At 37.0% G+C, this 23709-nt stretch overlaps 1 protein-coding gene across 15 annotated transcripts in view; it reads left to right on the top strand.

Annotated features, from left to right (window-relative positions):
• Positions 1-17729, top strand: part of Nep2 (Neprilysin 2) — a 171457-nt gene extending 153728 nt beyond the window's left edge. For 13 of the 15 annotated variants that reach the window (XM_067791927.1, XM_067791942.1, XM_067791925.1 and 10 more), the window contains 5 exons: positions 6307-6339; positions 11551-11960; positions 12220-12470; positions 16626-16812; positions 16892-17729. In XM_067791927.1, coding sequence (XP_067648028.1) covers positions 6307-6339; positions 11551-11960; positions 12220-12470; positions 16626-16812; positions 16892-17043 — 1033 coding nt within the window. In that variant the 3' untranslated portion in view covers positions 17044-17729. The remainder of the gene's footprint in view (positions 1-6306; positions 6340-11550; positions 11961-12219; positions 12471-16625; positions 16813-16891) is intronic. The other 2 variants (XM_067791908.1, XM_067791922.1) reach the window with 1 other exon arrangement.
• The last annotated feature ends 5980 nt before the right edge of the window (positions 17730-23709 follow it).

The following is a 23709-nucleotide window of genomic DNA, read 5'->3' on the forward strand; positions in this document are numbered from 1 at the left end:
CCTACCCTGCCTAAAGCGGGTCTAACCACCTCGTGGAAATTATAAATTTTGCTAGAGCCTTTACTTCATAGCTAGAGACCTCAGCGAGGTCATGTAGAAAAGGCTTACCAAGGATGGCCAACCTACGCCTACTAAGCTCTGGACAATGACAGAGAATGTGCTGGACACTCTCTTCCTCTTCTGTATATCTGCAGCTGCGACAATAGTCGAAGGTTGTTACGCCCATTCTATTAAGCAATGCCCTGTTAGAACCCTTATCAGGGACCATAGAACTGATTTGTTTAAAAACAGAAGCGCTTCTGTGCGCCCCTTGTCATATGAGGGCCAGGTTTGCCTGGATGTCTCACACGATGATATGGCTGACCATACTCCATTTGCGATTCTTATAGTGCTTGTGCTCACACGAAGCCTGAAAGTGGCCATGGGTATGCCTACCGAATCATTTCCCGGAAGGATATGGTCGGTGGTGCCTCTCCTAGCCAGCTCGTCTGCTCTGCAATTGCCTTCAATATCCCTGTGCCCAGGTACCCATATAAGGCTGATACTGAAGTGCTGAGCCATCTGCGGCATTCAGTGACCGACTTTGCGTTGTCGACGAATGAGTCCAGGGCCATTAATGCGGCCTGGCTGTCTGAGAAAATAAACACCCGTTTACCATCCTTAGGCATAGAACCAAGATGGTTCACAGCCTTGTGTATTGCCAGCATTTCCGCTTGGTAAACACTACAGTGATCTGGTAGGCGAAAAGAGACCTCTAGACCCAGATCTGGCGAAAAGAGGCCTGCTCCCACCTTCCCGTCCCCGTCAGTCAAAACGTATCAAAAAAAAAAAAAAAAAATCTACAAAAAGTTAGTAAATTCTCCAACTCAAATATTTTTAGGTTATGGATATGGGGAAAAAGCAAAATCCAATTAGTTGGCTATGATCATGATACAAAAAATGGAGGTAGTTTCATTTAGTGTAACGTTAGCCACTTGACTTTTGCGGGGACAATGACAATTTCACCAAAAACAAGCTACCAGATTGAAAAATGTTATGAATTTTTCTAATTTTGATGGATTTCATATTAACGAATACGACTAAATTACTTTCATGGTTATTTTAAATAAAAAAGAAAAAAAAAAAAAAATAAGCCCCATGCCTTGGAAAAATTTTAATACGAAATATCAGTATAGAAAAGAAGGGTTTTAATAAGTTTTTCGAGCTCCCTAAAATTGTTTTGATGGAAGAAACATGGATCGAAGTATGCAAAGCAAGGGAATAGAGACAGAAGATTTTGTACAAAACATACACGTTTGTCAATTGCTTGCTCAAATGAGGTCCTTATGAACTGACACCGCAATTTCTTGATAAATTGGCTACAAGTCCACATTTCTTATTTTTTTATACTCAGTTGAGCAGAGCTCACAGAGTATATTAAGTTTGATTGGATAACGGTTGGTTGTACATATATAAAGGAATCGAGATAGATATAGACTTCCATATATCAAAATAATCAGGATCGAAAAAAAATTTGATTGAGCCATGTCCGTCCGTCCGTCCGTCCGTCCGTCCGTTAACACGATAACTTGAGTAAATTTTGAGGTATCTTGATGAAATTTAGTATGTAGATTCCTGGGCACTCATCTCAGATCGCTATTTAAAATGAACGATATCGGACTATAACCACGCCCACTTTTTCGATATCGAAAATTTCGAAAAACCGAAAAAATGCGATAATTCATTGCCAAAGGCGGTTAAAGCGATGAAACTTGGCAGATGGGTTGAAGTTATGACGCAGAATAGAAACTTAGTAAGATTTTGGACAATGGGCGTGGCACCGCCCACTTTTACAAGAAGGTAATTTAAAAGTTTTGCAAGCTGTAATTTGGCAGTCGTTGAAGATATCATGATGAAATTTGGCAGGAACGCTACTACTATTACTATATATGTGCTAAATGAAAATTAGCAAAATTGGATGAAGAACACGCCCACTTTTAAAAAATTTTTTTTTTTAAATTCAAATTTTAACAAAAAATTTAATATCTTTACTGTATATAAGTAAATTAAGTCAAAATTCAACTCCTGTAATGATATGATGCAACAAAATACAAAAATAAAAGAAAATTTCAAAATGGGCGTGGCTCCGCCCATTTTCATTTAGTTTGTCTAGAATACTTTTAATGCCATAAGTCGAACAAAAATTTACCAATCCTTCTCAAATTTGGTAGGGACATAGATTCTATGACGGTAACTGTTCTCTGTGAAAATGGGCGAAATTGGTGGAAGCCACGCCCAGTTTTTATACACAGTCCACCGTCTGTCCTTCCGCTCGGCCGTTAACACAATAACTTGAGCAAAAACCGATATATCTTTACTAAACTTTGCCCACCTACTTTTCTGAACTCACTTTATCTTGGTATAAAAAATGGCCGAAATCCGACCATAACCACGCCCACTTTATCGATATCGAAAATTACGAAAAATGAAAAAAATGCCATAATTCTATACCAAATACGAAAAAAGGGATGAAACATGGTAACTGGATTGGTTTATTGACGCAAAATATAACTTTGGAAAAAACTTTGTAAAATGGGTGTGACATCTACCATATTAAGTAGAAGAAAATGAAAAAGTTCTACAAGGCGAAATCAACAGCCCTTGGAATCTTGGCAGGAATACTGTTAGTGGTATTGCATATATAAATAAATTAGCAGTACCCGACAGATGATTTTCTGGATCACCTGGTCCACATTTTGGTCGATATCGCGAGAACACCTTCACATATACATCTAAGGGCCACTCGCTTTTAAACGCCTCATTAATACCTTAATTTGATATCCATATCGTACAAACACATTCTAGAGTCACCCCTGGCCCACCCTAATGGCGATATCTCGAAAAGGCTTCCACCTATAGACCTAATGCCCACTCCCTCTTAAAATGCTCAGTAACACCTTTCGTTTGATACCCATATCGTACAAACATTCTAGAGTCACCCCTGGCCCACCCTATTGACGGTGTCTCGAAAAGGCCTCCACCTATAGACCTAATGCCCACTCCCTCTTAAAATGCTCAGTAACACATTTCGTTTGATACCCATATCGTACAAACATTCTAGAGTCATCCCTGGCCCACCCTAATGGCGATATCTCGAAAAGGCGTCCACCTATAGACCTAATGCCCACTCCCTCTTAAAATGCTCAGTAACACCTTTCATTTGATACCCATATCGTACAAACACATTCTAGCGTCACCCCTGGCCCACCCTAATGGCGATATCTCGAAAAGGCGTCCACCTATAGACCTAATGCCCACTCCCTCTTAAAATGCTCAGTAACACCTTTCGTTTGATACCCATATCGTACAAACACATTCTAGCGTCACCCGGGCCCACCCTAATGGCGATATCTCGAAAAGGCGTCCACATATAGAACTAAGGATTACTCCCTTACTCACCCATATCGTACAAACATTCTAGAGTCACCCTTGGTCCACCTTTATGGCGATATCTCGAAAAGGCGTCCACCTATAGAACTAAGGATTACTCCCTTTTAAAATACTCATTACCACCTTTCTTTTGATACCCATATCGTACAAACACATTCTAGAGTCACCCCTGGCCCACCCTAATGGCGATATCTCGAAAAGGCGTCCACCTATAGACCTAATGCCCACTCCCTCTTAAAATGCTCAGTAACACCTTTCGTTTGATACCCATATCGTACAAACACATTCTAGCGTCACCCTGGCCCACCCTAATGGCGATATCTCGAAAAGGCGTCCACCTATAGAACTAAGGATTACTCCCTTTTAAAATACTCATTACCACCTTTCATTTGATACCCATATCGTACAAACACATTCTAGAGTCACCCCTGGCCCACCCTAATGGCGATATCTCGAAAAGGCGTCCACCTATAGACCTAATGCCCACTCCCTCTTAAAATGCTCAGTAACACCTTTCGTTTGATACCCATATCGTACAAACATTATAGAGTCACCCCTGGCCCACACTAATGGCGATATCTCGAAAAGACGTCCACCTATAGACCTAATGCCCACTCCCTCTTAAAATGCTCAGTCACACCTTTCATTTGATTCCCATATCGTACAAACACATTCTAGAGTCAGCCCTGGTCCACCTTTATGGCGATATCTCGAAACGGCGTCCACCTATGGAACTAAGGATCACTCCTTTTCAAAATACTCATTAACAGCTTTCATTTGATACCATATCGTACAAACATATTCTAGAGTCACCCCTGGTCCACCTTTATGACGATTTCTCGAAAAGGCGTTCACCTATAGAACTAAAGCCCATTCCCTTTTAAAATACTCATTACCACCTTTCATTTGATACCCATATCGTACAAACACATTCTAGAGACACCCCTGGTCCACCTTAATGGCGATATCTCGAAAAGGCGTCCACCGATAGACCTAAGGCCGACTCCCTCTTAAAATGCTCAGTAACACCTTTCATTTGATACCCATATCGTACAAACAAATTCTAGAGTCAGCCCTGGTCCACCTTTATGGCGATATCCCTAAATGGCGTCCATCCATAGAACTATGGCCTACTCTCTCTTAAAATACTCTTTAATACCTTCCATTTGATACACATGTCATACAACCACATTCCAGGGTTACCCTAGGTTCATTTTCCTACATGGTGATTTTCCTTATTTTGTCTCCATAGCTCTCAACTGAGTATGTAATGTTCGGTTACACCCGAACTTAGCCTTTCTTACTTGTTATTTAATGTATAATTCATGCGTTGCGCTTTAGGAGGGAATTGTTAAACCATTTTTTAGGGAGAACATTACCCTGTAGCTCTGCAAGTTATGAGAGTGTTTTTGCCCGTTGTAGCAGGGGTCACCTTGGGGCAGCCCTGCCTATACCCATTCTGTGCCCTTTTAGCATGGACATAGATGTGCAGACTTTGGAGGTACACTTTTTCTCAACATGCCTTAAGAAATATCCACTGTAGGGGCATGATAATAGGGCCATGCTAGACCAACAGGATTTTTCGTGTATTTTTTTCCTGTGTAGGGGTCAAGCTGCTATAAAGATATGAGTCATTAACCAATGTATGAGTCATTATACACTATTTTTCAATAAAATTGCATGTGCTAAAGCATATTATTATTGTCTCAGATGACCATTGCGTTTTCATCCTAAGGAAATTTCCATCCCGAAAAATGACAATTAGTAAGCAGTAACGGTATGACAACGCTTCTGGCAAAACAATAACATTATGAAACTTCAAAAATCCCCAAATACATCAAAAATTTTGAGTGGAACCATCTTCTTTTGTATCATGGGCTATGATATGGTTATGGCTTTAGCGTTATGGTATGGTGCCATTAATCGATTACATTGATTTCCATAAGGTTGGTTCGATCTGCTGTTTTATATAGAAATGGATACGTCAAGTTCAAACGGCCCTTTAGACCACGTTTACACCTGCCTTAAGGGCCCATTACTAATACTTAGCTAAGACTTGACTTGACTTGATAACTGTCACTTACAGTTCTGTTAAATGAACATTGCATGTTACTGATTACTCAAAACTTAGCAACACTTAACTTGACTTAAAAGTCTGTTGAATTTTGATTTTCTATGTAAGTTCTAAGTGACGTTTACATTTTGAGATGCCATTTGTTTGTTTCCCTTTCATTTTGACATTTTGTCATACAAATTGACATTTATTGATTATGATGCCAGATTGTATGTGCTAAGTGGATTATAATCGTGGCTAAATTGCCAAGTGAAGTCAAGTCTATCATCAGTAATGGGCCCTTTAATGTACAAGAAATCGTCATTACATAATCTACGCGTTTACATATGTTCCATTCCTGGCACTTAGATTATTTACTGTAAAATGTTTACGTTTCCGGTTTAATTTGTGCTTCCAATTAGGGATTACACGCTAGAGGTGAACATTTTTCTATGCAAAAAATCGCATCTCTAAAGCTTGTTCATAATTATCAATTAACGAGGGCAAAAATGTATATGGAAATCTAGTTATGTAATTAAAGATAAGAGGAGTTAAGTACGAAAATGAAGATAATCTCGTTATATGTAAACCACTTCTTAGTTATTATTATTGTTTTACTGTCAATCAAATCGTGCTTTATAACAAATTATTTATAAAAATACGACTTTTTGAGCACTTTCAATTTAAGTTAATTTATTTGTGTTGTTGCACGTGTTCTTGTTTGGAATTTTCTTGCTCAGTGTTTTTAATTCGTTAAAACTTAACTGCATAACTTAATCAAGTAAATAAGTATTTTGTTTTATCTCTATTTCTTTATTTTACAGCGGAGTAGATGATATCGAATATGAAGTAGATGGGTATTGAGTTTTAGTAAATTTGAATTTTTGCTTTTCTTTTGTTTTGTGATTGGTTTGAGTTAACATTTGCATGAGTTCTAATGCTTTTCATTATTTAGGATATCTATCATATATATCAATTTCTTAAGACACATACAACATGTTATAGGGGTAAAGCTCATCACTTTATAGATAATATTCATTCTGCAATAAGGTGTGTCACCATTTAAATATATGCGCATTTCCAGTGTAAAAGACTAAAATAATGTTGACGGCCGGGTGGTATATCTCGGATAAAAGCTCCAAAACACTCTCTCGTACAATATTTTTTTAAAACGCTATATCTCAGGATTTGGATCAAAGTCGCCTTATTTCAGAATTTGGTTGAAGATCGACGTATCCCACTTATAAAACAAATTCTAGGATAGGTCGTTTTGAATAAATTTCTGAGGTACGGAGTTCTCCGTATAAATTCTGAAATAGGGCGTTTTTAAAAATATTTCTAAGATATGGTTTTAGATGATATTCGTTTCATAAAAAGTCACGCCAGCTATCCCTGTTAAGTGATAACTGACCCCATTTGAGAGCACCAAGGGAGGTCAAGTCGTTCTCCAGCTGACTCTCTTAAATCAGTGGAGGTAACCCCATTCCTCTGCTTCCAGGCTGTGATGTGGTCTGAAATACTTTATTGTCCGTAGCGTCTTCCACCATTCGCATAGCATGGCCTAACCAGCAAAGCCTTTGGGTTTTTATTTGCTGTACTATCTTTTTATCCGCCTAAAGCTCATACGGCTTATCAGTATGTCCCCAACAGTGTATTGACTGCCAAGACGCAAATGAGTCGATTCTCTCTTGGCTGACAGCAAGTACTTCATCTTGTCCTCATTTATCGCAAGATCCACTTTTAATTCAAATCTAGACATGCGCTCACCCGTCCCTATTGAAGTTAATGCATATTCTTTACCAATGGTGTTGGACAGCTCGGTGGGAAGTCCGCCATTACTGGGCGCCATATTATTCTTTATACGGGATATTGTCGTTCTCACTTTTGCCGGAAAATGTTGTTTCTGTCATTGGCTATAGGTTATCAGGTTAATCTTCTTCCTTGCTAGCTAGTAATGACACTTAAACACACTCTGAACGTCAGTTACCAGGTCATCATTATCATTCTTGCAGAAATTTGCCCTGGTCTTAAAACCTTCCGTCATACGTCAGATATTATGATCGAATTTTCGAGCATTATTCCTATCGACCAGCCCCTGAAGCCCCTCGCACTAACTTAATATGCGTTTCTTCTCCTTTTATAAGCAGCATCCTTTTTTTGAGGTAGCGCGACATTTCTCATCGTATCAGTTCTTTTAAAAGGCTCAAGGGAAACCTGTGGTGTCTGCCATAGAGGCTAAATCACCAGCTATATCCACAGAATTTATTGCAGGTTAACATCATATCCACCAGACTAAATCCTGAAATAGCCAATGTATTTGGGAAATGTGGACCCCCTAAGGGAGAGCGATACGATTAACATAGTTATTTGCTCATGAAGAAAACTTATTTAACACCATTGTTATATTGGTCTAACGTCAGAAGATCTGGCTCGTAAAGAAATCAAAGCCAACAGCAATAACAGCATATCTAGGCCTTTTGGGTCATTATGCTTCCTCTGGGCCCACCTTTTGGATTTCGGTAATTCATCGGAGTGAATCGCAGCATTTGTATGACATAGCAAAGTTTGCGCCTGGGTTTCACAGAACTATTGGCTAAAGAATGTTCCGGCCAGTGCAATGCAGTGACAAAGAAACTGTTGCATACCCCCTATCTTAGTTGGGGAGTTCCAAGTGTGTTTTTATCAGACAGTCAATAGATCAGTTCATCATCTTAGCGATTAAAAGGCTAAGTTTTAATTTTAATGATATCTACTATGTATAGTTTACCTGATTAATAAAGGTCGGCTTGAGAATGAGATAAAAGGGTAAATAGGTATTTAAGTAGTGAACTTAAGTGCTCTCTCATCAGAGAGCCACAATCGTTTCCTGGACATCGCAGATGCGGCTGCATGGCGGAACCACACAAGGTGGCAGCATGATGACATACCTACAAACATAAATAAAAGTTCCATGTACTTTGCTTTTGTAAATCGACGAACAAATGTCAAAATCGTACTGCGCCTGAAGTTATGTATCAAATCAAATTAAAAAAGTACAAATCAGCTGTCACCGTGTTCCCACCTTGTATAGTTCCGCCATGTGCGGCTGCTGAATACATTCTCTTCGAGTACAATGATATCACTCCAAAGAGAGAATAAGCGAACGCACTATCCTGGCCCGAATAAAATAATGGAACGTGATTTTACAAACCAGAGATTGTCAGCTAGTGAAATAATTATTCCAGGGTTGGGAAATGACATTTCATGAAATGTAATAAATCCACTCAAAAATCGTACTTTTTTCGTTCAAATTGTACTGAATTTTTTTGTGTATGGATTTACTCATTTACTTTTTTTTTTACTTCTTAGTAGCAAAATGAAACTACGTGCTTAATGTGTGTATTCATTTGAAATTAATTTTTCTTTTTATTTAGAAGGAAACATTTTTTTTAGTTCAATAAGAGTTGTTGAAAAACATAAGTATGCTTTTCTCATACATAAAACATATTACTACATAGGTATATTTTAAATATTTGCATATATGTATGTATGTTTGTTAATCAAAAAACGTTTCATCCTCGTCAATGATTAAATTTTGTTCACGACTAACTCCCTTATCAATCTGCATATTATAAAGACATTGCCCCCCTGGCCTTAATAAAATCCTTTGTTTTATCAAAGAAGAAACTGATTCAACAAGTACACGATTTCTACACCTGGTTTTAATTATATTCTGTATCGAAAATATTCTTTCAACATTCGCTGAAGAATGTGAAATTGATAAAACCCCCTGTGGAATTCTGTATATATTTGCAAAAAAACGGCTAGTTCAGTTCATTTTTCAATAATCGCACCTTTGCCCAAAACTCAGAAATGGAACGATTTTTAAGAGCACGCAATTCTTCGTATTCTAATATGTTCCTCATCATTATTAATTTCACATATAGGAAATAATTTAGCAACCAGTGGAACAATGCTAATTACTTCTCCTGATAAAACAGTTTCAGGAGCAAGCTTTGTGACCCAATTCAAAATTTCATTATCAAAGTCAATTTTCGTCTGTAGGTTTTTACAAAACTCCATGTAAAATAGTTTGAAGTTTAGTTAAAAATTTTGAAAAGGTGGTTTTTTTAATAAATTTTTACAAATGAATAGATCTACTTCAGCTCCGCAATATATACTATCAATATCCATATGGTTTTTGTTTACATCTATTTTAGAAATAGTAGTGTTATCCAAATATTCTTTTTGATTTCAGTGAAAACAGGTGGGTTTCATACATATGTATGTAGGGACATATTATTTCAAACTAATTATTGCTTGAAAAATTGTATGGGATAAAGAGAGACAGTGCTAATCGAACTACTAGTGCTAGTACACAAATGAAAGCAACGTTGTCGTTTGTTCGAAAGAAGGTTGCCATAGCGTCAAAATACATTACTTGAATTAGAATATTAGCTGTAGGCAAAATTGTACCAAAAATGGCAGCGTAGTACTTCAGTACTTTCTTTAGTCAAATTGTATCAAAAAAGTACAATTGTATCGAAAAACCCAACCCTGAATTATTCACGCTCACTTCACACGTATTAATATTTTCTCTCGTTTTGTAGTTGCTGAACAAGCAGAGTAATAACATCGAAAGAGGCTATTGTTTATTTGGACAATTAAAAAAATACATTTTCACACGAGCAACCTAGAATGTGGAGAATGTAGTAAATATTTAATGTTAGCAATTGTTTTTGTTTTTATCGGCCTATTTATAAATGATTCAAGGTTCGATTCGAGCTCAAGGCCAGAACAATAGTTTTTTTCTAATGATAATTATTGTTATTTTTTAATTTTTCTAAATTTGAAAAATTGTATTTTGTTTTTGGAATAGTACGTAGAAAATTTTTCAGACAACCTGCCATAGCTGCGCCGATAGATCCATTTCGAAGGGTGCTAAGCCTTCATCATCAGTACGCTTTAGGCATGCTGCGCTAACCATTTAGCTATACAGCGGTGGTTTGTTTGACTGGCAAATTTGCTACTTCTATTCCTTTTTACCAACTATATTTATTCAGTGTTGCGCCATCTGGTGCAAATCACTGATAATGCTGGATTTTTGTTTATTGTCAATTCCTTTGTTTGACATTCCCAAGTGCTCATGGTTTATTAACAATTGTTTTTGTTTTTATCGGCTTATTTATAAATGATTCAAGGTTCGAACCTTGAATTATTTAATGTTAGCATTATATTTCATTTTAATTATCTGTTAGACTCAAGCAATAAAATAATATTTGTATATTACAATATTTCCAAATTATTTTTTTAACGTTAACAAACATGAGTGCATACGTCTTGCTTCGTTGCTCGTTAACCAACGACTAAATGCCTATCAACATAGCCACTATTTCACTTTTGGTAACCACTGTTCTAAACCTTCTAGGCGTGTACGCAGGAAGAAAAAGGGGACATTATAGAAAATATTCTAAGCTTGCGCTCCTCAATTTTGTTTGCGTATTTTTTAAAATGGCCTTTAGGTATTTATTATTTTTAATATTTACGCACACATTTTTTTTTGCAAATTTTATTTGGCTTTGTCACAATCCCCAACGCTTTGCACTTTATTCAATTGCTGGCATGCTTTTTCATGCACTTCTGCAACATTTTTTGAAACATCTAAAACAAAAAAAATTAAAAATTGTTTGAGTGCACATTTTTGCTTATTTATAATTTTTAGTAATTTATAATTTCTTTGATTAATTTGTTTAAAAGGTTTACTCATTGCAATTGTATTATTCTTTCTTTTTGTTTTATGTCACATCGTTATTCTTGTTCTTTCGTCATCGTGTTAATTCGTATTTTATCGTGTTTTCATACTCACACGCATATGAAACGCATCGCTTGTCATCGTATTTTGTTGTTGTTGTTTTGTTGCATACATCGTTTGTTACAATTTACTTTCGTTACGTAAAATTCCACCACATCGCGATCCATGCTTTTACTTCATCCTGCGCCAAAACTTTTTTGTGTTGATTGCGTAAACATTATTCTTACATCGTTCACACGCCCGTTCCATGTTTTTTTGTTTTTTGGGGTTTATACAGCTTGGCCATTGCCGTTGGTTCGTTATATGTGCGCAAACATTTTAATGAAGACTCCAAAGCTATCGCACTCGATATGGTAACGCAAATACGTCGCATCTTCGATAATATGCTGAGTGAAGTCGATTGGATGGATGAAGCTACCAAAGCCGAGGCTAAGAAAAAGTTACATAGCATGGCTACACACATTGGATATCCCGATGAAATGTTGGATAATGCGAAATTGGAGGAGTATTATAATAATTTGGATATCGATCCAAATAAATATTTTGAGTCATTCCTCAAGATGAATGTCTTCGGTACAGATTACTCATTCAATAAGCTGCGCTTGCCAGTGAATAAAACGGATTGGGTTCGTCATGCTCGGCCAGCGGTTGTAAATGCTTACTATTCGGCCATTGAGAATAGTATACGTAAGTTTAAATTTTCTCAATTTTATTTATGTTATATAAAAATTATCCTTCTTCTCTGGCAAAATTTGGTTTGAAAATTTACCGGTTTTAGCATTGTGCCATCTTCAGTGTCCTTTTTCGTTCGTTCTTAAAAAAAGCCCCTGAAGATGAAAAGTTAAAACCAGCTACTTTCGAAATCGAATTTGAGACAGGATGTATATATAAACCTTCACAGAAAACAAGCCCTAATAAATTATAATTGCTTTTCTTGCTATCGTAGAATTCCCGGCTGGTATTTTGCAAGGTCACTTCTTCAATGCTGCTCGTCCAAAGTATATGAACTATGGTGCTATTGGTTTTGTTATTGGTCATGAAATAACACACGGCTTCGACGATCAGGGACGCCGTTTCGATTTGCAGGGCAACTTGGTTGATTGGTGGGCGGAAAATACTCAGAAAGCCTATTTGGAGAAGGCCGCGTGTATTATTGATCAGTATGGCAACTACACGGATGAGCAGACGGGCCTGCACGTAAGTATATAAAAGTTACAACTACAGTGTAGGCTTTCTTCTAAGTAGTGTGGAATCAGTACCCGTCTTCTTATTCTTGAAGCAATTTGGGGCCTTCCCGAAGGTATTGGGGAGTTTTGTCGGTGTTGATGTTCCATTTTCGGATGTTGGTCTGGTACATTATGGAGTATACCACCATTTAGGTACTAGCCCGACCATCTCGGGAACGATTTGAAATTACACTTTGAACCTTCTAGGCCATACAACCCTTTTCCTTCACGAGAAGCTTGGGGTCGCAAGCGCCTCACCTGCAACATATGCAGAACTCGGCAGGGGTAAATGAGTTTGACAACTGGGTTGAAAAATTGCGCTGGCAACGTCTTGAACCCCTTCAATACCGCACGGTTCGAGCGATAGCTAACCCATTTAAAATAAAAATTTTTACGGGATCACAGTAGGTTTCTTCGCGCACTTTATCTTCCTTTTCGATTTTGTTGGAAAAAAACTTTTAGTTTCTTTGGATACGTTTTTAATGTCTTTGAAATGGAACCTTTACCTTTTTCGAAACGGTTTTGGACATTAACGCTCCCTTGATAGTGAGGATTAACCTAGAATGAGGCCACGGATCCAAACCTATATTTCGGTTTTCCTATGATCACACACTGTCCTAGGATAGGATTCTGCGGAGCAACGCATTACTTGTGAAAGCCAGTGACGCTTTCCACTTATAATGTAAGTGTTCTAAATGCTTATGGGGCTCCAGAAACACAGCTTTCCGTTTAGTTCCTTTGTTAGTCCAAGCCTATTTAGAGGAGTTTAAGTCTACCAGTCACAATTTTTCAGGCGAGCATCTGCAACTGGAGCATTGCCTACGTATCTATTGTAGCTGTCAAGTAGCAGGTATGGGTGTACAAGACGGCGGTTAGTCCCATCTTCTGAAGGCATAACGGCCCTCGAAGCAGTTGTCACACTCGGTTGTCTCAAGTGCAGAACAATACTTATATCAGGGGTAATCCCATCTATCCCATTCATGGAAGGCAGAAACAGATTGAAGGCGGTCCCCAAACAAATTCGATATAACAGAACAATAAAATCGGTCTGGGGTCAAAGCGAAGTACTAGGGAACGCCACTGAAGGAGAACTGAACAAGAGGACGGCTGGCGCGACCTTATTTACAACATGGACGCCCCAAATGTCGACCATTTTGAACATCCACGTCGATGGCACTACGCTACCGACTGTCCTACACCCCAAAATCTTGGGTGTGACGTTTGATCAGGATCTACATTTTGGTGAGCACGCAGCCGCAATTGTTCCGAGAATTCAGAGCAGTAACAAAATCCTCAAATCCCTCGCTGGCAGTACTTGAGGAAAAGATAAAGAAACGCTCATGACTACATACAAAGCCATTAGCCAGCCGATTACGTGCTACGCGTCACCCATATGGTCGCCAAGCCTAAAAATCACCCACTGGAAGAAACTACAGGCCTGCCAAAATACTGCTCTCAGAATCGCCACGGGCTGTCTTCTTATGTCCCCAGAACACCATCTGCATAATGAGGCGAGAATACTCCCCATCAGGGAGAGAAATGAGATGCTGACCAAACAGTTCCTGTTGAATACCCGGAAACCTGGGCATCCCAACAGACATCTGATTGATGAACCAGCACCGCCTAGGGGCTTAAGGAGTCACCTCCGTAAGCATTTTGAGGAAATACGGCACTTGAGAACCCAGCCGTATGAAGTGAGAAAACAGAAGCAGGTCCTTGGTGAACTCCATAAACAGGCGTCGGACCTTTATGCCGGGAATTGCCCGGTGAATCCAGTACTTAACGAAAATTATCCAAAACTTGCGGAAGAGGAACGCATACTCCCCAGGGAAACGCGTGTCAATCTTGCTCAACTTCGTTCTGGATACTGTAACAGGTTAACCTCTTACCTATCCAGAATCAACCCCGACATACAAAATGTATGCCCCGCTTGCAATGTGTCCCCACATGACACCAACCATCTCTTCAATTGTAATGTGGAACCAACGCCTCTAACATCCCTTTCCTTATGGTCCACCCCTGTTGAAACGGCAAGTTTCCTTGGGCTCCCGTTAGAGGATATTGATGACAATTTGTGATCGGTCGCGGCTATTAGGTGGGGCGAGCATTGCTACAACAACAACAACAACAACAACAACACGGCTGGACTAACCGAAACGACCGGATACTGATTTGAGGTGTCTGGAGAAAGCTTGACCATGACTCAGTGACAACATAACTCCGTTCCTAATTTATCTTAACCGTTTTTCATAAGATCAGTTAATTGGCATAATAACTGTCTGATGGGAGTTCATGGTGAAATCATATTAATCCCAACAAATGATTTCCGTCGCACCTGAAGATGAGGAGGAAATAGAAAATATTTAAGAATTCATGAGCTTAACACCGGCTTATAATAATTGAATTTCAATTATTATGTTTTCTAAGAGAAACTGAAAAGAAAGAAACATTTACTGGCATATTGCGATGGACCATTTCGAAAACCGCCAACGTAATCATCATCAGGCAATTTTGTAATGTTATCAAAGGTTTCACCGGGATTCGAACCGTGAATCACATGGTGAAACTGCAGTAGCCTTTAACCACTAGGCCATCCTGCTGGTATTTGTTTTCATGCTTAATTCAGTTTTTCTCATTTCTACACTAACAACACAATTGAGACATTTTGTCTCTATATTGATTTGTGTGCCATGTAGATTTGTTTTTGTAAAGTTCTTCTTCGTTGCGAATTAGAAGCTTTGTAAACTCGGGCTCAGTTGTACATATTTATGTATGTTTGTTTAATGGTGTGTTCAGTTTATACTTATATTTAAGAATTCATGAGCTTAACACCGGCTTATAATAATTGAATTTCAATTATTATGTTTTGGACCACAATATGCCAGTAAATGTTTCTTTCTTTTCAGTTTCTCTTAGAAAACATAATAATTGAAATTCAATTATTATAAGCCGGTGTTAAGCTCATGAATTCTTAAATATAAGTATAAACTGAAACACCATTAAACAAACATACGGAAATAGAAAATGTTGAAGACTTCCTTTGTAGATGCTCAGCTCTGGCCAATATACGTATGGAATAACTGATCAAACAAAAGCAAACTTTAGCCAACCAATCTTCGAACAAGTTTTCGTGTGGGAAGTAATTTCTTTGCTCCACGATTTTGTTTCGACTCCTTTTCAACCTTTAGTTTCAACTCCTTGGGGACTAGTCTTGTAGAAGTTAGATATAATGATGAATGTAGGGGTAAAGTGAATCCCGGTGGTAAACTGGGAGGTGTTAGACAGAACAGATTTAACAGGCCGGTATGTGAGAGCCTTACGTAGACTGAATGAGTCCCTAGTCTAGTGTAGAGTGGGATAGCGGTCGATAAACCTTGCTCCTATATTTCTACTAGGAAAATATTCATAATAAATATTAAATATTAAATTTCAACTATAAACCAAAGTAGGCTGCGCCACGCCCTCATATACGAAATATTCCTAATTCGATATCAGTCCGATTCTTTTGTGCGCAGATTAAAGACTTTTTGTTACACATACATACATGTGTCTTAAATATAAATAAATGTCCGATTATGAAAGAAGTAAGCAGTGACACGCCTATTTCTAGAAAACGGCAAAATTCACGGAACGCGAAGCAAGGGGAAGAAAAAATGGGAAAAGGAAACGGAAAAACATGGTTGAACAGAAAATTGGCAGGCGGGTAAGAAGCGGAAAATAAGAGGGAAGGCAAAAACAGAGAGCAAAGGATGTTTTGAAAATGGAAATAAGGTTGATAAGAAACTTATATTGGAAAGGTGGAAAGAGATGAATTGGGAAGGTAGTGTGCAAAGCGAAGATAAAAAAGGATGGGAAAGCGAAGGAAAGTATGGGGGCATGGAAAGAGATTGAGAAAGGCAGAACAAGAGGGCGGAGAAAAAAAAAATGAGCGGGGGAAGCAAAAACAGAATATCAACGAGAGAGAAAGAAAGAGAAAACGCAAGGAAAAAAGGATACGGAATAGTAAAGGAAAGAGCTCAATAGATAACGACATCCAGCGGGGAAAACCATAAAATGCTAGTATTTTAATGAATCTCTCATTTTACTATATTCCAATTTGATCGAACTCATTCATACTTATTTCCAGCTTAACGGCATCAATACTCAAGGTGAAAATATCGCCGACAATGGAGGTGTCAAGGAATCCTACAGAGCCTATCGCCAGTGGGTGGCCAAGAATGGTGCAGAACCAAAATTACCTGGGTTAGATTACACGCCCGAGCAAATGTTTTGGATTTCGGCGGGGCAAACTTGGTGTGCCAAATATCGTAAAGGTATGCAGTTACAGAAATTTTCGAATATTAAAAGTTTTGAATATTTGCAATTAAAATCTCTTTCAATTGAATTTTGCAGAAACACTTAAGATTCGTATTACCACCGGCGTTCATTCACCCTCACAATTTCGCGTTATGGGAACATTCAGCAATATGAATGATTTTGCGCGCGATTTTAATTGTCCCGAAGGCTCGCGTATGAATCCGCTACAAAAATGTGTGGTGTGGTAAATTTTGGGCGCAGTTTATTAACTCACACACACATACATGCGAAGGTGTCACACACACACATTTACATATTATTGCAACCATTGGTAACAGCGTCAGCAGTGATGACGTCAAATTGTTCTTGTTTATTTTTTATTTTTGTCTAAACTATTATTAATTTTAAATGAAACAACAATAAATTATTATTTATGTATCGCTTAAGTGTAATTAGTTGCAATTCGCTTTATTTTTGAAGCAACATTTTTTATTTTATGTAGTTAATTTGGTGTTATTAAACAAAGAAAAAAAAAAACAAAAGTAGCGAAAGAGCCACTTTTTTTTGAAAGTGTTGTAAGTCCATATTTTGAAAAATTCTTTCTTCTTCAATTAAAAAAAAACTTAAATATTTGTTTGTGCTTATTGTTTTCTTTTTTCGTACACTAAAACAAAGTTCGCAATGCTCATTTCAAGTTTGAATGTGTAATTTTATTTTAAAAGTTAATTTTTTAACAACTTAAATATTATGTAGTTATACTCGGTTGTAAATATGTATGTATACATACGTATATGTGAAGCAAAAGAAAATATAACAAAATATTCAATGATTTCTTAAAAAAATAAAAATTTGTGAAATTTACCTACTATAAAATATTTGTTAATTTTTAAGGCACAAAAAAACAAAATAAAATAAAATATTTTAAATGTAAAAACTGCTAATAATTTTATTAACTGGAGATACTTAGTTTATGTAATGGGCTCTCTTTCTACATAGCAGCCTCTCAAAATATTGTGACCAAAGATATTGTAACGAATTTTGCGAAATTCTAATTACCCTGGATCACAAATTCCAATTTTTTTTTTGCACCAGAGACTCCATTATGAAATTATTATGTAAAATCACCCCCTGATTTTGAAAATCAAGGTTATTTTTAATTCCATGGTAACGTTTTTGAGATATATACGAATAACGGTTTTTCCAAAAAAAAAAAAAAAAAAAAAAAATTGGGTCCACTTAATCATATATATCTCAAGAACTAATTGAGCAATTTCAAAATGGTTTGAAGCTTTTAAAAGGCAATCAAATTTTCCATAAACTGTGTATACAATACTTTTTGCTTGGCCCTGCAGATTCAAAGATAACGAACAATAATTACGGATTTTTTCCATTTTTTTGTAAAAATATAAAACAATTTGTAATTTGCGAGAAAGGATCTCGAAAACTTTTTATTTTTTTGCAGATTTGTTTTTTTCTCTCTAAGCTCTGTTTGTATTACAAAAAAAATAAGCCTTCATTCAACAAAATCGATCGAATAATACAAAAGTTATAAGCATTCAAGTAAATATATCCATTTAATACTTAAGTAGGGTACACTGGTACATATGTGTTAATATTCGCTAACTAAGTGATATACGAATACTAGCGCATATGTACCAGTAGAGTATTTAAGTATTAAATGGATATATTTACTTGAAAGCTTATTTTGTTTTTGTAATAAAACAGAGCTTAGAGAGAGAAAACAAATCAAAGTTTTCGAGATCCTTTCTCGCAAAATACAAATTGTTTTTTTATATTTTTACAAAAAAATGGTGCATTTTGGCTGTAAACCAGTGTTATTTTGCACCTTATGCTATTTATTTATTTTATTTATTACGACTCTTAGAGCCTAGATCAACACTTAAAAATATTATTGCATTAATTAAAAATAATTAACAATATGTACTATGTATGAGATTGAACTTGAAATTGTATTTGAATTTGAAACATGAATTTGAATTTGTATTTGAAACATGTAACACAAATCCATTCGAATCCTAATATTTATTTTATATTCATTGACTTCGCGTGAGCATATAATCTTTTCTTAAATAAGTTATTATGATAATTCTTAATATTTACAGGTAATTCGTTGAAACATTTTAACCCTCTGTAAAAAAGACTATTTTTTTCAGACCCCGTTTTGTAATTAGGTAATTTAAAATCATTTCTCTGCCTCTTATTTTTGTCATGAACCTTGTAGTTAAATTTAATATTTGTTTTTAGATAATCAGGCAAATTTCAGGTTTTTATGTTGTATATAAACTTCATACTGTGGAAAAATATTTGCTGTTTTACGCTCATCCAATTCAAACTTTGTAGTATATCTTTAATGGGGGTATCAAAAAGTTTCCCTAATATAAAGCGCATAGCTTTATCCTGCATTTTTTGTAGTTTATCGATTTGTGAATCTTTCAAGATAAAGAAAATAGTAGAACAATATATGAAGTATGGCTCAATTATGGATCATTATACTTTTTCTTTGTAATAAATACTCAAGTTTCTACAGGTTCTTTGAATGAAATAATTTTTTTAGCTATTTTACTTGTTATATAATCAACATGGCCATAAAATTTTAGTTTACAATCTATTTGAATTCCGAGATATTTAATCGTATGCACCTTTTAAATTTTAGTATTATTTATTTTAATAGTTTCAAAATGAGCAATATTCTTCCTTTTTATTACCATATATTCGGGGTAGCTTGAGCGCCGACCATATGGTCATAGTAGTATAGCGTCATCAATCACAAGACGAACAGACTACATGATTCCCTATCTGCGCTTCGAGGGAGATCTTAAGGCCACAATAGAGGTGGACGGTTGGCGCAAGGGTGCGCAAATGGCAGACGATGGTTCTAAATTAGTGGAAGGAGTAGGGTCTGCGGTATACTGCGCTGATCCGGAAATAAGCAGATCCTACAGGCTGCCGGATTACTGTAGCGTTTTCCAAGTGGAAATAATAGCCGTAACCAAAGCAGTAGAAACCCTGGAGGAGAATAGCTTAAGCTGCAACCGTGTTAACTTTTATATTGACAGTCAAGCAGCAATGCGTGTTAGAGTATAAGCAGTCTCTGGAGAGAATCGGGACAGGGAGAAGCATACATCTATATTGGGTCCCAGGGCATATGGGAATAGATGGGAATGAAAAAGCGGACGAACTAGCTAAAAAGGGCGCATCCCTTGAAGCTTGCTCCGTACATGTCCCAATTAGATTGGGCGAGATTAAGCGAAGGCGGGAGGTGCACATGATCGACCAAGCGGGAAAGGCGTGAGTTCAAGCGCGGGGCTGTAAAGTGTCGAAGATTATGTGTAGGTTTTACAACCTTAGACTAACACAGTTGCTTCTATCATTAAAAAGAGAGGACTGTAGACTCATGACGGGTATTCTGACTGGACACTGCCTTCTGGCGTCACATGCCTTTAAATTAGGCTTGGTCAGTGATAGCAGAGTTAGGAAGTGCGGGTTGCAGGAGGAAACGATCGTGCACGTTCTGTGCTCGTGCCCTGCACTTGCCAGGCTAAGGCTCCAGCTATTAGGAGTGATACAGCTGTCAGGTCTAGAAGCAGCAAGTGGATTAAGTCCTACGAAGCTTCTAGTATTTGCCAAGAGGACGGAGTTGTTTTATAATATAGGTCCTGGTTTTTGATAGGGTTTTTCAGTTTGGTCGTTAAAACAAACTTCTGGTAACACTACGGACTCAATCAGTCTATGTAAGGTCCTCATGGACCGGCCAGTTCAACCTACCTACCTACCTACCATATATTTAGTTTTTTCAATATTATTTTTTAGTCTGAGTTTGCTTTTCTTTAACTGTAAAACTTTTTCCATCAAAAATCTTTCAAATAAAATAATGTTCGTGACGTTTTTCTTTAAATGTATCCATAAAATATACATGTATACATGCACAGAAATGGGTATATATTATTTGGTTTCCTCCAAAATTTAACTTCCTTACTTGTATTCTATTAAATTTAAAATATAAGATCTCTTTTAAAAAAGTTTCTTCCCTTTTGGTAAATATTCCGAAGTACTCCCTTGGATCGAGTATACTCGATACCTTTTAGTGAGTTAGTACGATACTTTTATGCAAGCATTTTATACGAGAACTAGTATCGATACTTTTTCTAAATGTTCTATTACCAACCAAGAGAAGGATAATGCAAGTTATATATGGGGTATTCCATCCCATTTCGACCAATTTTGAACCCGACCCCTTTAGAATTGGTTGAAAGTGTTTCTTCTTTTTCTAGCTTACGAAAGACGATTTTCAGAATTTTTTCAAATTTTTTCATCCAACTCAAAAAAAGTCATGAATTTAAAAAAAAAAAACACCGTTTTTGTTTTCAAAATGCTATAACTTTTTCAAAAATTGACCGTTTTGGATCTTTTTTTTTTTTTAAATTTGTTTTTAAATGCACTTTTCGGAAAAAATACAAAAACATTTGTAAATTTTTTTTTTGTAATTTTTCAGTTTTTTGAGATTTTTCGAATTTCGCCATTTTTTTTTTTCATAAAAAACTTCAATTCAATTAAAAAAAAAAAAAATTGGGAAATTCGAAAAATCTCGAAAAACTGAAAAATTACAAAAAAAAAACTTTAAAAATGTTTTTGTATTTTTTCCGAAAAGTGCATTTAAAAACAAATTTAAAAAAAAAAAAAGATCCCAATCGGTAAATTTTTGAAAAAGTTATAGCATTTTGAAAAAAAACGGTTTTTTTTATTTAAATTCATAACTTTTTTTGAGTTCGATGAAAAAATTTGAAAAAATTCTGAAATTCTAAAGGGGCCGCGTTCAAAATTGGTCGAAATGGGATGGAATACCCCATATATATATATGTATATATAAGTCTATAGGAAGGAAGGCTACAGCTACATGGTTAATGATTATCAGCTACAAAGATATGCGAAGTAGCAGGGCGACCAGTTGTCAGCGCTTCTTGGTGCAGAAACCATAGAAACGAAGAATAAAGGAATGCCTGACGAACATGGGGCTAAATATGGCTGGCAATAATTCAGAAGAGGTTTTGGTGAGCTCAAAACGGACTGTAGATGAGTTAGTCCTAACCATAGGAGAGTGTCAAATAAATTCAAAGCCTTTCTTGAAATATCTAGTGGTAAATATTGGCTCAAAACTAACTTTTAAGGAGCACTTCAGGGCGGTGGGGGAGAAAGTTTCTAGAGTTAGTGGAGCCCTTACGCGAATAATGCCAACATCGGCAGCCCAGGCGAAGCTATCCGTCAGTTATTATCTAAGGTAACCAGCTCGATAATACTATATGCAACACCAGTATGGCACGGATATAAAATGGACCACCAAAAAGATGTACAAGCAACCTACCGTATTACAGCTATACGAATGGCATGTGCTTATCGGACGGTGTCGGACGACGCGATCCATGTTTTAGCCAGGAAAATCCCAGTAGATCAACCCTCAGGTGAAATGGTCAATCTTTATGGCAATGGAATCATCCGACCATCTGAAGATGCTAAGAAAAGCGCAAGGTCACGAACAATATTTAGATGACAAGAATCGAGAAAAGGTCGTGAACCTTCATGCTAGTTCGGAATATAGTGGAATGGTACGAGCGAAAACACGACGAGCTAATTACCACCTAACACAGATATGGAGCGGGCATGGCGGCTTCAAGGAATATCTACAAAAGCGTGGAATAGAGGAGGACTTTCCCTCCGAATTGGAAACCACAGAACACGTAATCTTTCATCGCCTCTCTTTTTGGAGAGGAGCCTTCCATTAGGAATTTAGTTCCCCGAATGTGCAGAAAAATAGATTGTTGGACTGCTGTGAGCAAGATGGCCTTTATAGTTATGACGCAATTGATGCATGCTGAAAGGGAGCGTAGAGAAATCCGCATGCGAAGTAGTGGCGACTAATTCGCCTTATTTGCCGCCTTCGGGTTATTAATACTGAGATCAAAATGCGCCTTGACACCTCTCTATATTTTTGGACGCGTATTAGCACTCGACCACTGTTCTTGACTTTTACCATGGATTGTACTAAAAAATAAAGCACTTGGTGCGATTTATCTCGGAGGAGATTTAAGCGGAGTTTCTTTTCCAATTTGCATCATGCCGACTGTGAACGACAGCTGCAAAGCAGAAGCATTTTCGCTGAGAAGAACAACCAAACCATTGCCGATCCTGATGGTGGGCCCGATCATAGTACAGGTTTACAAGTATGATATGTATGAGAGGGAAACAATTCCTTTCTCTTTCTAACATACTGCCGTTTAACACTTCGGTCAGTGTCAAACTATTGTGGAACTCAGTGGAACCTGCGTGGAACAAGCGTTTGACACTGAACTAAGTGTCAAAATTACCGGGGTTGCTGTCGTGGAAAGCGACGCAGGGAAACAAAAAAGGGAGCGGAATATCAGATATGGGTTGCTGTGATGGTAAATTTTTTTTTACCGAATTTAGTATGAAAATCTAGTGCACCTATATGGGTCCTACAGAAAATTATAAAAAAGTCTTGAATTGGGGTATATTAGGACGCGTAGTTATTCCAGTATTAAGAATACAAACACGGGTGCTAAGTTTTTCTGCCCGTTCAAAAGTTCTACGCGAAAAACCGTTTGAAACCGAGGTCGACTGCAATAACCTGTCCAAAAATGTAGATAGAGAAATGAAAAGACGCGTTTTGTCCTGTTATCAATAGTCCAAAGGGGAAAAAGTATTCGAATTATTGGAAGCGAGGCAAAAACGCGTCTATTAATACTTCCCCCAACGGTTTGGGTCATGTTTTAGCAATCGTCCCCGGTAATAAAGTATCACAATTTGTTAATTAAAATTGTCCAAAACATATGGATTTTAAAGAGAGATGTAATTAAGTGCTGGTTTGAAAGTAAATTAAG

This window comes from Eurosta solidaginis, chromosome 1 (assembly GCF_040869045.1).
Source record: "Eurosta solidaginis isolate ZX-2024a chromosome 1, ASM4086904v1, whole genome shotgun sequence".
Lineage (NCBI taxonomy): Eukaryota > Metazoa > Arthropoda > Insecta > Diptera > Tephritidae > Eurosta > Eurosta solidaginis.